This window comes from Branchiostoma belcheri, unplaced genomic scaffold (genome assembly GCF_001625305.1).
Source record: "Branchiostoma belcheri isolate BF01 breed outbred unplaced genomic scaffold, Haploidv18h27 scaffold2, whole genome shotgun sequence".
Lineage (NCBI taxonomy): Eukaryota > Metazoa > Chordata > Leptocardii > Amphioxiformes > Branchiostomatidae > Branchiostoma > Branchiostoma belcheri.
Genome location: NW_017803490.1, coordinates 3,022,882 through 3,039,572, shown reverse-complemented (window position 1 = coordinate 3,039,572; position 16,691 = coordinate 3,022,882). Strand labels below are relative to the sequence as shown.

Sequence of the window (16,691 nt, the reverse complement as noted above, 5' to 3'; positions counted from 1 at the left end):
ATTAGCTTCATCCTTTGGTAAATGCTAATATTTTGTATAGAGCTGCTATAATATTTATGCAGTCCCAGTAGTGGAAAATGTAAACAAATAACAAAGACATAGTTTCTATATTTTTGACAAGGTTGAACAAAATATGAAATGCAAAATGGCAAGGCTTAAAACCACCACTCTGTCAATAAATACTAGCCTATGTTAAGTTAATATTTTTTGGAGCAAATGATTGTGGTAAAATCAATACAACCTTTTTTTAGAAGAAATATTGCTGTTGCCAAAGACAGTTTTTCCAAGAAATTACTTTTCTGAAGAAATCTCTTTTTGGGTAACTTTTAATGGTGTAAAAAATACATCAATCAGAGTTTAAGGTCAAAAAGTTTCTACCTGGCCAGTTGCTTTTCATTAACGTGTTGATTATAATGCAGTTACTCTCAAAGCACTTCTGACAGTGCGGAGCAGTTTCCGATTTCTCCGCGCTAGAATCGATACCACGTATAGACGGTTCCAAGTCGTAAAGCCAGGTGGGCATTCGCCTTGAAGGTGAGAAATGAAGCCGAGTGAACAAAGACCCATCTGTGAAGTAATGAGAATGTATTGACTGTATCTGAGAGCCAAATCGACTTCACCATAAGAGGGGAGGTTTACAGTTACCCAGCTATCATGACTACAGGCGTGTCTCTTTCAAACAAAGGATGTGGAGAGGTTATACATTCTAATGAAGGACAGTAAGTTTCTGTGGCTGCAGTCAGCCTATTTTCTGCAGGAGGACTCGTAATTTTAGGGTGTGAAATTGGCTGTTGGCTCCTGATAGCATCCACTTAACAGTTTGTACAGTTTTGTCTGTAAAGTGATCAGTACTCTGGTCTTTAAAGTGACAATACTGGAACACAGTTACACTAATACTTGGTGGTCACCTAAAAGGGCCAGTTAGAGGTACCGTAAGCAAAAAAAAAAATGGAATGTTACTTGCAAATTTGGTCTGTTGGAGTTGACCCTAACTTGACTTCACATCATTCTTCGTGGCTGCTGCTTACTTTAGGTGCCACTCAAGATCAAAAGGCTAATGAAAATGCTGTCAAGGTCAAATAGAAATGTTGTCACTGGCCTTAGCGTTTGCCTTAGGATTCATATATATTTATCAAGGTTGAAGTACCTCTAATGCAGCAATAGTTTTGTACGACAAAGTGCTTCAAGTGTGATAACCTACTTTTATATGGGTCGCTTATTTTCTTCTCCAAAAGCAAAAAAAAAATTTTAAGTTTCGTAAAGTCTATCTTGCTCTTGTTGCCACAGGCAGCACAGATCAAATCACCAGTCCTTGTTTACAGTTGATTCGATGCACAGTGAAAATTTGCTTCTAAATGTAATGTGAAACAATACTTCAGAACTTCGTCATTGAGTTCTTGAAAAGTTTAATGAAGAATTATTCATGTGTGCTTTAACACATGAAATATGTCTGGAAGTCTTTTATGGTTCTAGGGAGGCATTGATTGCAAACGTTGTCTGATCAATAACTTATTGATTTTATGTTATGAGATTTGCTTGGTTGTGCATAATTTGGGGAGTCATTTTAGGTCAGTGCAATCAAGGAGACTGTCATTGACTCAGCTATAGCTGTAATTTTACCTTTAGTGATTATAGTTATAGCATTTTGGACTGCTTGAATTGCATCAATTCAAGTAGATTGGAATAGCCCATTATGTGATGTGTCAAAGATGAAGAAAAACCTAAAATTTGTACCAAAGAGTGCTTCAGACCCTATTATTTATGGTGGAATGAGTAAATGTGCTGAAGTTCTGCAAAACCAGGAAAAGATTTGTCATCAACGCCAGGCTACTTATTGACATAGCTTGAATATAGAAGGCAATGTCTGTGGTTACCACTTCCACATGCCCCAAAGTATTGGCAAGTTTTATCCACTTTCAAGCATTTATCGAACACAAGCATCAATGCCTGTCCGTATCAGCCAATCATGCATGTGTAGATGTTCTTCGTAAAGTTGACTTTGTGTGACCTAGCAATTTGCAAGCCTGCTGGTTCAAAAACACCATTTTAATCTATAAGCTTGTCTGACTAGTCTTATGCTCTGAACCAAAACAAAACCTATGCTCCTGGTAGCCTTCAAAGCCAATGCTGGCCTTCAAATTTGAGTGTCCCCAAATGTTTTTTTGCTTGAAATATTGTACAACATATTTTCTAAATGTTCCTCCCTCCCATTTTCACACCTCTCGACAATCCTTCATGGTCTGTAATATTCAATTTTTGTAAGAGTAAAGATCTGCTGGGATTTTATGATCTGCTGTTGATTTCTCCTGTGTGGAATTTCACCGTATGCCTGTCATATCATAACATAAAGAAGAATTTACTACGGCTATAACAGGCAGTTTACACCATCTCGGAACGTGAAGGGGGATTCTGGAAAATTCCTTTCCACCATTTTATGGCAAGAAAGTAAAGGTTTTATATGAGACTAAATCTTCCTATAGTTTTATATGTCCTTGAGTGAAATTTCCTATCGGCTGCAAAAGTCTGTGATAGATAGTAAGTTATGTAACTGCCTCTTTTTGGGGGCTGGCCAATGTCGTGTGACTGTTTTCAATATGTTTCCCTCCCTTTTGGGAAGTGAAATATAAATATGACGTTACATCATTTCTAATGTTTTCCTTAACCTGAATCCTCCAATCTCACTAGTACTTTGAATTGCATCAGAGAAATTTTCATCAGGAAAATCTGACATCACACCAGAAATATATTATTCACTATTTCAATCTGAATACTATTCTTTAAATATAAGGATAGGTAGGTTAGCATGAAAGTTCATCCGTGTTGGTACATACAAGTCATGAAATAAAGACTAAGCTTTAAATTCCAACACTTAGATTACTTAGGATAGGTAGGTGTTGGTCGTAACAAGTAACAGATCCGGTGAAATGTTTTCATTTAGCTATAGGTGATGTGGTTGATCAAGTTGATACTGTATTCCAGGAGAAGATTGAACAGGTTCATTTGGGTGCATTTCATTTTCAGGTTCATTTTCAGGCCGAACCAATATTGCAAATGCACAGTTGCACTTCCAAACACTGCTGTATGTGACAAGGAGCATGATCTTAATCATCAACAGTACCTGAGTGTGCATGCTATCTCAACTTCAGGAACTCAGAGATTAGCAGAAGTCAAGGTTACAACATCATTCTGATGTCAGATACAGTCTGTCACTGAGGCATGTCATTGACAGACTGACAAGAACATCCAACACCTGTACACAACTCATCAAGATGGGGTGATAATTGTACTGGTTAAAGCGTGCATCTGTATTCTGTATCATTCTGTGTTTAGTGCATAGGTCAAAATGAGAGTCGTAATTTTTGCATAGCGCACTTGCTTCACATACATTGTAGTACACACTTGGGGCTTCTGGTTACTGTATATTGTGTTGACTTGTCAAACCCAAACACCACATTTCTTCTTATCCGAGTTTTACGTCTATTGATTCCCCGAATCGGGGGTATAGACGTGCTTGCACAGGTGCATGTTTGGGCTTGTCATTTTGCCCCTCAGCATGATATGCTGAGGTGCAGAACAGCAAGCCTGTGCAAGTCTTATTTTGAAGCAAGGTTTTTACTGACTGGATGCTCTTCCTAACGTCAAACTCTAAAGTTTTTGACAGCTTTCAGAGACTGGCTGTATGAGGAAATGTGTGTTAAGTGCCTTTCCCAAGGGCACAACATCGGGGTATGTAGTAGGTGGATTTGAACCCAGGGCCCCCGGGTCCCGGGCCGAAAGCCCTACCACTATACCACATGACGCCACATTTCTTAAGCCCTATCCGTTGTCTGTTGATATAAAGTTAACTGTAATTTTACATGTTTGATAATGGAGAGTTTGACTCTACAATAGTTTTAAGGTAAGATATCTTAGTTCCTATAGTTCTACCATACATTTGTAGTTGATTTTTTTTTGCGCTTCCTAACTTGCATGTCTACAACTTGTTTGAAAATTTGTACATAATAGAAGATATTTATCAAGCAACCTGATGGGTCAAGCAACTGATGAAGAGTCAGATTTTCAGATAGCATGCACTATCTTTCATCTGTGACTAAGAATGTTATCTTTCATCAATGTCATTCTCAGTCACAGATAAAATTAGATAGTGGATGATATCTGAAAAGTCTGACTCTTTGCCGAGTTGAAAAAGTTTGCTGAAATTTTGCTACCAACAAGACAAAGTGATCATGAATGGTAGTATCAGAGTACTGGTGGTTTTTGTTTATTTTTTTTATTTTATTTTTCTCAAATTGAAAGGGACAGCAAAACAGGTGCATACATAATATAAGTTGCCCTCCCCCATACAAAAACACATAATTATACAACATCAAAATACAAATGTACCTTAATATTCTGAGTTTCAAGCTCATAGACATGGGTTTTGCGTTGTGGTTTTCAGTCGTACCTTGCAAAATCTTCATGCTGTGAACAATATTATACAGGTTTCAAGAGATCAGTACTGCACACTGTGCATACATTTCCCCCTACCCCAAAAGACCACCAAAATTTACTGCAGAGTAAGTTTTATAGCATCTACTATGACAGTCATGGCAGATTGCATGTATCTTTATTTGTAATTGTGTATGGATAATAAAATAAGATTTATAATTCTGGAACAACCTTAAACTTGCGGATTGGTAATCCTGTTAAGTGGTCACAGTGGAATACATAAACTGTGTACCACTTGGTAAAAAAATGATTCCAGCTGGGAACGAAATGTACTGAGTGTCTCAATATCCAACTCTGCATGCCAGAATCAGTCATGCTGAGAGAATTCCAAATGGCCTACTTCAGCTGCAACTGTGGAGCATCAGACACTGTCAATTATTTATGATTAAAGGAAGTGTCGAGTTATGTGAGGTCTTTTTCCGAGTTTCAAATGTCAGATATATTTTAAATTCATTTATTAATGCAGCTGACATTAGGCAGAGGAAGTTTTGTCTTTCATCATTTTTATCGCCCGTTGTCAGGGGAGTGCAGTGAATGTCAAATTCAAATACAGTCTTGCGCCACGGTTATTGATATTTTAGTTTCTTTGTTCTTACTAAGCTTGGTGGTTTTTAGACACTTTTTGAGCTATTAGATCTCCAGTACCATCAGGCCACACCAATTTGATTTGTTGCTTCTTGGATTTGCCGCTTCAGTTTTCTTGTATTTAGCAAAAACAAAGTTTGGAGTAGAAAAATCGCAAACATCAGCAAATGGAGCAATAGCTCAGCATTGCCATTGCAGCATCACTACACTGCTTTTAAGGTGTTTCTTCCCTATTTTTCTCGACCATTTTGATCACGACCACAATTTGAAGGGAATAATGTAACAATTTAACCTCTAGCACAGCAAAGTAGCTGTTTGGCTACTGATTCTGTATTGGTTACAGGGTTAGGCAGCAGGGAGAAGGTTTAAAGGGAAAGCATCCTGAGGGAACCTTTGAAAAAACGGGCCCCTGTGTTCCCATGATGCACTGCTCCTGCCTGCTGCCTGAAACCAGTCAGGTAAAACTGCTGAGTCAGCGGCAAGTTGCAGTCAATTTGTTTTGTGAGGAGGAAAGAGCAAAATGGCTGTGAGGGTGATGAATGCTCTGTCAAGCGGGACTTGCCCCTTTTTTCTGTGCAGATCAATTCCTGTAGGGGTCACCAAAGGGCGTTGAGCTGGGGGAAACAGAGCTTAAGTCATTATCATGCGTAATCTATAGTATATGCAGGGCTCAAAACACTGGTGCAGGCAACATTCACACCAGACAAGTTTTACCTGCACTATAGTTTCTTTGCTATTCAGATAATGAAAAAATTGACAAGTTTTTACAAAAAGCTCCTAGTACTTACCTCCATTTTAATTTTACTCCCAGCCGTGTGGGCTGGTATGCAGAAAAGCAATTTCGAGCCCTGCTAGTACAGTCAGTTTGATCATTATGGATGATGTGATTCTGTCTGTCACACCTCCTGCATGAGCAATATTGTATAGCAAGACAATAGATAGAACAAAGGGCCACAAAATTGGACAGTGACATCATGTCTAGCTTTATCAGCTGTACGTACAGACCAGCATACATGATTTATGCTCTAGGCTGGAAAAATCTACCATCGATACATACATTTTGTGCTGTAAATTCTGAGGTTGTAAAAAAAAATGCTCAATTTTGAAATAGTATCGGACGTAAAAAGATATGATCGTCTGAATTCCCGTTATTAGAAATATTTCAGCGGTAGTATCAGTATGTAATGGATCATTAGAGTTACACCTGGAAATTCTAGTTTCCTTTTACAGTAGTCAAATATGATGAAATATAAATGAATGAAATGATTTTGGAAAATATTTCACTGTATTCTCTAAGAAGTACCTTTTTCAAGCGGTGCTGTGTATTAAGTATCGATTTGCTCAGCTTAAACTTCAAACATGATATCTCTAAATATCTCTGTAACAAGTAGCAAATTTACATCAGAGAATTGCTATGATCTTTTTATCATAAGGTCCAGATGGCGTTCCGAATGCACTGCTAGCTTTACGCACAATAGAATCGATTCAAACCAGATGGTATTGCAAATGCTCTGCTAGCTTTACAGCGGAATTGCCCTTCCCTTCATTTACCGTATCAATATTTCATTAGGCCCCAGGCAAAAATGTATTAGCTCAATATGGTAATGGCGGCTTTTTCTCTGTGTCAATTTTACCACTTGCCCTTTGCCCTTGTTTTGCACAAATGAATTGCCAGTTCAATAAAATGTAGTCTACTCTTCAAACAAAAAAAAAGTTGCTTCAGACTTCTCTGTACCTTAAGCTGAAAGAATCCAACACACTTATTAAAAAATGTAGGGGGTGACAACAGAAACCATTGGCAAGGCCACATATAACACTAATAGCTATTAAAAATTTTCTTTGCCTTGTATGCAATATCTAAGTATGTCTACTATAACTACATGTACCTTATGATTGGGACCACATTGTTGGCAGTAACACCTACATATAGCTTTGGTACACAGTGAACCACTCGTACATGTAATTGCCCTGATGAAGTTGACAGACGGCCATTATTGAAACATTGGTTCTTGTTAAACAAGAACTTTGCCATTCAATCATTCACCAACCTGAAGTTGTTATTCACAGATTCTTAACTTCATCCTGAGGTTGAAAACTTTTATCTTTTATGTCCCAAAAGAATGGAGCTCTATGGAAAATATATCTAAAGCGGTAGGATTATATAATTGCATGCACGCAGTCAAGGATAGTCCCAATTGAGTATTTACTAACGAAGGCTATAGGAAGGCATGTGAAATGGCTGGAAGGCTTTCTTCCATGCCTGTGGAGAAGGTAATGATGTTGCCTCTGGTGCCACCAAGTCTGCAGATTTTGTATTCCCTACTTAGCGCCGGCTCTTATAGTGTCAATTGGTGGGCGATCATTTCAAGGTTATCAAGCTTCACAGCATAACAATCTCATTTCATTCTAGAGCTTGAAATGAGAGAGGCTGACCTCAGCCTAAGGTTGTGCTGCTAGTGTAATGTGGCCTTGCCTCAAGTTGCATTTTCAGCTACATGTAAGCATACTGGATCATTCTTACTTTTCTAGATAACTGTATTGTGTTCTTCTACATGCAGAGTTTTGACACCTAAGACTTCTGTCTGAAGCACATGCACAGGGCTACTGGCTTTTAGATACTCACCTGCAATATTAAAATAAATTTTCATTTCCATTACACTAGCACCCCTTTCATAGTTGTTTGTGCAGAATCTTGCAGCTTGGTTTTGTATCCTTTCCAGTTTGTCAATTTGAGGAAATTATAGACAAATTACAAGAAACTTACAGGCTGGCAGGCTCAAATGTCATAGGTTTTGAATTTTTTTGGGAATTACAATATTCAAAAAGGTCTTGTGAGCCTTGTATTTCAATACTGTGTGGATTCTTTTTGCATAAGACAAGATATCTCAGACAAGTGAGAAAATAAACAGTTGTCACAAATCATAATGTCTACCAAAATACCTTAATTGTACACTAATATTCTGAGTTTCAAGCTCCTAGACTTTACATGGATGGAAGCAATGGTAGGATTCTTAACGTGTGACTAGAATGTTCACCTTTTACTACACCTTTGAACTTTACAGGGTCCATTAACTGCCCTGAGAGACCTCAAACATCTATCAGTGTTGTGCAGAGTGTCACGGAATGGAGCAAAACTGTCGTAAGGAGACCCATTGTCTGTACACAGCAACCATGACGCTCTGTAGACATCCTCATATAACAGTAATGCTCTGCAATGAGTTCGCCCTTGATATTCAGTACTTTTTACTACAGTTTACTGTGCAATTTATTTGTAGATATAGCTGGACCTTGTAAATTTGTGTGTATGTAATTTTTTTGTTCCATCACCAAGATACCTTTATTATCATATCTGGCAGTTTTGGTTGTATGTTATGCTGCAAAACAATAAAACTAAAAGCTGATTATAGAGATTGTAGTACAAAGGAATGAAAGATGGCTACAGCAAGTTTGTAATATACTGACAAATATCTTGTGTTTGTTTATATGAGAACTGGAGAAAAGAAATACAAACACTTGAGTAGGAATGTTCTAAGTCCATTACATACCATCATATACCAGCAAATGTGTTTTTCATTCAAATGTGGGTCAACATTTGGTTTTAAGAAACTAATGGTGAAACTAAAGCTCTTTAACGATGGACTCATCAATTCCAGGTTTTCTCCAAGGTGCTGAAAGTTTAACTGTTGACCTCAAGAATTCCCTTTGCGCTACTTGGAAAGCTGTTTGTTTTACGACAGTAGAGCCCTCAAGAAGTGAGCAATTGTCTTAAGTGCTTAAAAAGGAAGGTCAGGTTTGCCCTGTGGGACTCTTGATTGAACAAAAAGCCAATGGCTCAATGTTCAAATTTCAATCTAGAAAGTTGGTATCATTTTCTGAGCTTGATCAAGTAAAAAGGTGTCAAATTCAGGTAGTCCCTATGTTATGTATTCACATTGTATATATTGAAGGCAATAATATAACTGCCTGTCAGTGTAGTATTACACAGCAATGTTATGTTAGCACCTATTAAAGCTCACCTTGAAAATGTAATGGGAAGCTTCAAGCTGTGATTTTCCATGAAACCATTTGTTACATCACAGCCTGTTAAAGCTTACCGTCAAGCTGTAACATTTTCAAGCTGTACTTTTCCTAGAAACGCATCATGTTTATGTCACTGCCTATAAAAGCTCACCTTGAAGCTGTAATAGTCAAAGCTTCAAGCTTATATTACCATTAGGTTTTCCTGGAAAATACCTGCAGGTATGAACATAATCACCATGGAAGGGCCATGGGCTGGATGTCAATGCAGCTTCTGAGGAGTCATTATGTTTTCCTGGAAAATACCTGCAGATATGAACATAATCACCATGGAAGGGCCATAATAATAATAATTGTTTATTGATTGATCAAAGATAAAAGAGAGTACAATCGCTAGCATGTTGCAGCGCAACTAATAAGTAGTGCTGAATTATATGCTAGTTTAAAAACAAAGAAACAAATATTGCACAGTTAACAAATATTGCACAGTTAACAAATATTGCACAGTTAACAAATACACAACTAGACAAGTGAGTATTTCACATTTAACATATAGACAACTAAATATTAAGCGAGTAAAATGAACTTAACAATATTTACAATATCAACATCATCAGTGTAAAAATTATTAATTATATAGTATGTTACGTGATAACTGATCTTGGGTGGGCCGGTCATGGGAGATTTACTATGTGCCATATTTGTTTAATAGACTTGTAAGATAGGGGATCGGGCTATTTTTGTATCGATTTGTTCTCGGGAGGGGGGCAAAGAGCTGGTTAAACTGTTTACATTTTCTAACATGGATCGTCTCTCGGCAAGGTGGGAGCCAGGGTCTAAAGGGAGAGTTAAAAAGGGATCTGGCAAATTTCAAACTTAGGTCCTCCCTCCTCTTTTCAAGGGAGGGGAGACCTAGGTTGGATAAGGCGTCGTCATAGCATGTGTACTCAGGACCATGGGCTGGGTGTCAATGTAGCTTCTGAGGAGTCATTATGTTTTACTGGGCATCCATTCGACAGTAACTTAGCTTGTTACACCTGCTGAATTTGAAGAGATAAGCTGAATTTCCTGGAAGTATTTGATCTTATCTGCCCAATCCCTGGGCCAGGTGTTTTGTGAGAAGTGCTATAGGAGAAACCATTTCTGCTGAAGGGTATCCATCCTTAAGTAATCCAGCATATTACACCTGCCGAATTGAAGAAGTGAACCTTGAACTGAAGTTCCTGGAAATAAACCTTGAAGTTTCCAGAGTATCGTTCCCTGCGTCACGAATTTTGTGGCCAAAAAGCTACCCACGATTTCTGACTTGCCTGTTAGGCTGTGCCAGCTGAATGTGTCAAAATGTTCAAAACATTTGACTGGAGGTTTTTGGAATCAGTGTTTGGGGTAAGTTCTGGTAATTTGACTCAAAATCAACTCAAATTTGATTTGATTCATATAGAAAGGTAGGTGTGGACTAAATCTGGTCAGACTTGTGTCAAACTTCAGCCAACTTTGGTTGGTTGGTGGTTGGGGAAAGGTGTGACATTGGCTTTGAGTGATGCACTAAGTTTCTGTTGTCCTTATCTGTGACCTTGAAAATCAGTTGTCCTTGGGCCAGAAATCTCTAGACATTCAGCCTACTGTCTAATAGCGACAAAACCTTGTAAAGTTTGAGTGTGATAAAACATCTAGGGAACCGTTTACTTTGTGTGCCTTCCATCATAAGGTACTTCATATTCCCACACCAGCACTGAACCTTGACCGTACCTTCCTAAATTGCAAGTCCCTGGGCTAAGAAAACATCTTAAAGAATACCTCCTTCATTCTGAGATAATAACCTTGAAAAGGCTGGCAGATATCTTGGGAATAGTGCTGTCACTTCTAAGGAGTGTGTTATTTTAAGTAATCCATCTTCCCACTGCTAAGACTGTAGATAGTAATCCTTGCCCTTGCGTTTTCCCAGATGTATTTGTTCTTATCTACGACCTTCAGCTCTGGTTGGTCCCAGGGCCAGAAATCTCCAGACATGCTGCCTACAGTCTTAGAAAGATAAGACCTTCTAAAGACCATTGAAAAGATGTCTAGGTGGGATGTGTTGTAAGTGTCAGTTGTTATCAACTTTTTCGGTCCTCCATCTTGAAGTGATCACACTCCTCTATCACGATAGTTGATGATGACTACCGAAAACAAATGAAAAAGGCCAGCAGATGAAAGAAGCAACCCTAACCCCAAACTATACCTCAAGGCTCAAAATACTTTTTCATGCATACCGTGTTGTTGCATACTAAACAGCCAGTGTAGCAGGCTGATTCATACCCTAGGCCAGAATATACCCAGTTACATGTGTATTTAATCATGGTATATACTGGCATGCTACACTGGGATAAAACTTCAGAATCTATACTGTCTAAATTGTGTATTGATTTTCATAAAAATGTTTTAATGATGAATGTGCTAGTTAGATTTAAACTTAGATAAAATCTCCAGCTTTGAAATATGTAGCAAATTTAGCTTAGTTCTGTTAATTAGAATGAAAAAGCATGACTCCTCCTTCCTTTTTTATTCAAGAATCACCATATTTTATATTTCACATAGACTCCTAAGACTCGTAAAATGCAGATCATTTGAATTCATTGCTAAGCTTGAGAGTTCTTTAGTCTGAGCCTTTGCAATTTGTTCTGGTAAAAGAATGAAGATTTGTCTCCCCAAGTCTACTTTAGCCAAACTCTGGACAGGTATGAAATAAGCCTAAAGATTTTCGATCTGCTAACAGTGTTGTAATAAACACAGTATAACTGACAGCTCCCATCCTTAACTTCATCTGTTCTTGTCAAAGTTGCCACCTGGAAATGTAGATAACAAGCTGCCTGCCACTTAACCTGGGAAAACTGTTGTAATGGCTGATACTAATGAAGATTTATGAGACTTTGCTGATGGCCTAATCATGAAGCATGCAGCTATAATACTAGCAGATTTGCATATCTTGTTTTTCAAGGCCACAGCTTCACGAGATCAAATTATGATAGGAATTTCTTGTTCAACTCTTAAAAAGATTAGGCTACAAATCGATGTTCTTGATGAAATTCAGGCATTAACATGCTTGTCAGTTACTTTCCTGTAACCATTTTGTAAAACGGATCTATAAAGATTCAAAGAAATGTCAGAGTGAAAAACCTCACCTTTTTTTTCTTCGTTGCGTTCTATATACACAGTCAATTTGTAGAAAAATCGACAGCAATGCAAGCAGGCAGAGCAACTAAGCAGTGTGGTGCAGAGTTTAAGAAAATTTCATGTGAAAATGTCGCACTCTAGGGTTTTCAGGATGAGAGTGAAGTTGTGATCAGGTGTTAAAGTCTGAAATCACCTGTAGGTAATCGCATAATTGTGAATTTTCCACTTTTTGCAGTCCTCTCCCAAGGAAAAATGGGTACAATGTTGAAAGTATAAGGGTACATTAACACCTCTGTTCCCTTGTTCAGAAGAAACCCTGATTATGATCTTCTGAAAGTCAGGCAGTAATAACGCATGTCCAGATGAAGCATCTACCTGGGTTTTCTCCTGATCGCACGTAATTTCCTCCCGGCGTTAACGACACCCCCGTGCCGTGCGTGCTGACGTACGTAACTTTGTGTAGCGCGTGGTAAATCGTACATGAGGGACAGGGCAGATTACTTCTGACACCTTCCTGCTGCTAGGGTATGCAGTAGTGGTGCGTGGTGTCATGTCGTGCCCTATGTAATCATTTACAGGACATGTGTTTGTCTGCCTTTCCTGCAAATATGACTGTAGGGTATATGTACTATGTACCTTTGACAGTTTTTTTGGAAGATAATAAAATTATCAAAATTGTCCTGAAACAGGTGGTTATAAAACAAGATGGCTGCACTTTTAGCCTTATCAGATTCAACCCAAAATTTATATCATTATCATTCTGCACCTTTTGGTTTGAAAGTTGGAAATGCTGGAACCAATGTTTTTTACAGAAATTTTCTTTATATTAGGTAACTGTTGGTGGTTGCTACTTGTGCAATGTAATCACTGTAAGTATTTATGAGAAATAAATGTTTAAAATGGCAACCTAAGCATGTAATGTTTTCTCCATATCCTGATCACAATTTAATGCAGATAAAGTCCAGATGCATAGTATTATTACTCATTAACACTGAAAATACCTCATAATACCTAACAAAATTGGGTAAAGATGGTGATGAGTAAATGAAGAACATAAAGTAAAATCAGTGGCCAGTTTCAACAGAGCAAACTCAGCAGGTCTTAATTTTATAGGTGCCCAATGCATATTTCCCTACCCCCCTCCCTCCCTGATGTATCTAAGAGTTGATGTTCTAGTAACCTTCAGGAATCACCTGTGCATTCACTCCTGTCTCGCGTCTTAAAGATGCCCCCAGACAGGTGCGGAATGCAGCCTTAATTGATCGAGCAGTCTGCCCGTCTTGTGATTCATGATTGCAATTAAGGACCCACAATTTGCTTGGTGGTAATGTTCTCCTGATAATGTGCGAGAGATTTTCCCTGGGGTGATATGTCTTCTCCCTACTACACGTGACTATTGATCTTTCTCTACAGGCTGCTGCCTGGCATTTTTGGGCCGCACCATTTCAAACACTTTGGGGAGGACAAGGATAAAGATAAATATTTTGCATCCAGAGACAAGCCAATGAAATCTAATTGTACCACTAGACCAAGTATTAAAATATATCAGTAATTCCAATTCAACTTTACTCTTTAGATACATGTATTTGAAGGCTTAGTTCAGTAATTATCTGAACAAAATACACAAACCACAGCATTTGAAACTATCTAGCAGTTGAGCAGAGTTCTACCGCAATTTTGAATATTTCACTGATGAAAGATGCCGGACGGCGTCTGAAACGTCTGACATTATTTTCTTATTTTATCCAGAAGTAAAGATTCAAACTTTTCTTATTAGTATTATCCTGGATGATTAATCTTCACAAACGTATCTAGCAGTTGCTGTGAATATTCATGACAGGTGTCAAATGCACAGTGTTCCCTTACAATTGTATTGCTAATGCATTTATGCTGGTTAGGAAACTTAACAACAACTTAAAATTCCCCTTGTGGCTGAAAAACCTTGAGACAGAAAGGCCCTGAAATTAAATAACACTCAACTCTAAGACTTGATGAATTTTGCGAACAATTAATAAATCCTCCCTACCAATATTGAAATGTATCAGACCATAATATCCTTTTGTGCTGGTTTATTCCGGTGATATGGTTGGCCCACTCCCCAGTGTTAGTAGACAAGCGCTCCCCACATGCCCTGATTTAATAATCAATGTATATGCACATGTGGCATTACTGTATATTGATGGGCCACATGTGCCCATACACACTCATTTTATTATGTTTCTTCTTATCATACAATGTGATTAATGCTGCAAATAATGTAAGGAAATACAAGGGGATAACAGCTTAGAATATGAAGGATTAAATGATTTGAATAAAGTATAAAGCAGAAAGTGTATCCAAATTAAATACTCCTACTTTAAGGAGCTTGGCATAAAAGATTCCATAAACCTTAATATTTCTTCCTTTCACCAGTAAGTGAGATATCTGGGCTATGGTCATTTGTCACTGTCATGGTTTTTTTCATTATTTTGTTTCAGTAGTTTGCACATGGAGATAGATGTCTGTGGCATTCTCCAATTTAAACAGAAACCAACCAAACATTATGAGCACTTCTGTGCAAAGGAGATAACAGGAATAATCGTCAGTAAGGTGAACGTTTCAGTCACTTCAGAAATAATAGGCAGCATGGAGACATTGTTTCCCTCGTATTGAATGTGTCCAAGATACCGTGAAACATGGAGTAGATTTCTGAGTCGGTGTCACTTTTAATCAACTGCTTACAACGGTAACCTGCTTGGGGAAATGAGAGGTAGAATGATGATAGATTACATCAGCTTTTCTCGCTAGGACAGGTCTTTTTTGCTCCCCCGAGAGACCAGAGACAAAGCCGACCGTACTGGGTCAATTACAGGCTTGTATTCTGTGCACGGAGGATTGTGTGTGAACAAGATGGCGGCGTAACTGCTCATGTTGCGGGGAAGATGGTGGATGGCTTCCGCTTTGTGAGACACAGATAAAGCCACGGGCGTGATAACACACAATGGATGGCAGAGAATGACTTGGGTAGTTTGATGAATAATTTATGAAGAATTTGTACCTGCTGGAGTGATGATTTTGTTGACCGTTGACCTTTATATGGTGTCAATTACAGAATTTCGATGTATCAAAAGGCTTTTCTGCAACCTTACTAAAAATAAGCCACATTAATGTAATTTCCTGATACTAGAATTTTAACTGAAAATAAATTGAGCCACGAAGTTAGAAATAAGACAATGATTAGGGAATATTTTGTGTGTAAATGATTGGAAAAATGTTGGGATGACTAGGATGACACAAACACTCTTCAACTGCTGGTATCAAACTTTTAAGAGACGTTTTGAGGTTCACTTATACCCTCTATGATACAGGTTATTTGTTTTTTTTTATCAGATAAAACTTAAGGGCCAGGCAAAACCAAGGACCAACAAATTAAATTGACATAGCCCTAGCTTGGACTGTTCATATATATTCTGACTATCCTTATGGTATAACAGATTATCAGATTAAGGCTATCTGCACGCCAACTTTTCTGATAACCACATGGTAAATTAGCAGATTTAGATGCCAGTAATCTGCCCACCAAGATGTAAGGATCAGTATATTGATTTACAGCTTTGCATAGACATGGCAGCCTCAAGTGTCCGTCACAAATTCAGAACCTTCCCTCCACCACCAACCTACCAAGGTTGGCTGGAGTTTGGGGGCAGTCTGACCAGATTTAGTCCACACCTACCTTTCTATATAAATCAAATCAAATTTGAGATAAATTTGACCCCTGGAAATGCCTCGAACACTGCTGACCTACTCCAAACCACAAGCCAACCACCAGCCAAGCATCGCTGAAACTCCTGCTGTGAAGTGAAGCAAATGAATTGGTGTAGCATTACCGGTACTTCAATATCAATTCACAGTATGGTACAAAATACAGACGCTACATTTCTGGATGGACCATGTACAGAGGGTCTCTTCAATACTTCAATGAAGAGTGATCAAATAATGACAAGTCAAATGCAATGAAGTAAATCTTATTTTGACAACAGACTTTGACTTCCTCATCACCATAGTTGCATAGTTTTTTTTATCTTCATAGCAAAATTAGAAATAAAAATTAAGACTTTTATAACCACCATGATTTCAGCACCAAGGACAGCAACTAGTACCACACAAATACCAGAATGTCCCTGAAGTTTTCTAAACTTAGTTTGAAGTTGCCTGAAACTTACACCTTATTGTTTTGTTCTGCAGGGTCCCGAGAATGGCTACACGCAGGAGAGGTGGGATGCGATCATCTCCTTCTTGGTGCAGTTTCAGGAGCCGAAGGACCCCACCGAGATTGCCAACCACCTTGGTCTGGCCAGCCGCAAGCAAGTCAACCCCACCCTGTATGCTATGCAAAAACGGGGCCTCTTAGTCAAGGTAAGAACAATCATGGTGAATCTAAACATCTGTAGAGATATAAGGATAACAGT

General features: G+C 38.3%; 1 protein-coding gene across 4 annotated transcripts in view; it reads left to right on the top strand.

Annotated features, from left to right (window-relative positions):
- The window catches only part of LOC109468784 (trithorax group protein osa-like), a 63,353-nt gene that overhangs the window by 46,257 nt on the left and 405 nt on the right, over positions 1 to 16,691 (top strand). For all 4 annotated transcript variants that reach the window (XM_019767118.1, XM_019767117.1, XM_019767116.1 and 1 more), the window contains one exon: positions 16,468 to 16,638. In XM_019767118.1, the coding sequence (XP_019622677.1) occupies positions 16,468 to 16,638 (171 nt within the window). The remainder of the gene's footprint in view (positions 1 to 16,467; positions 16,639 to 16,691) is intronic.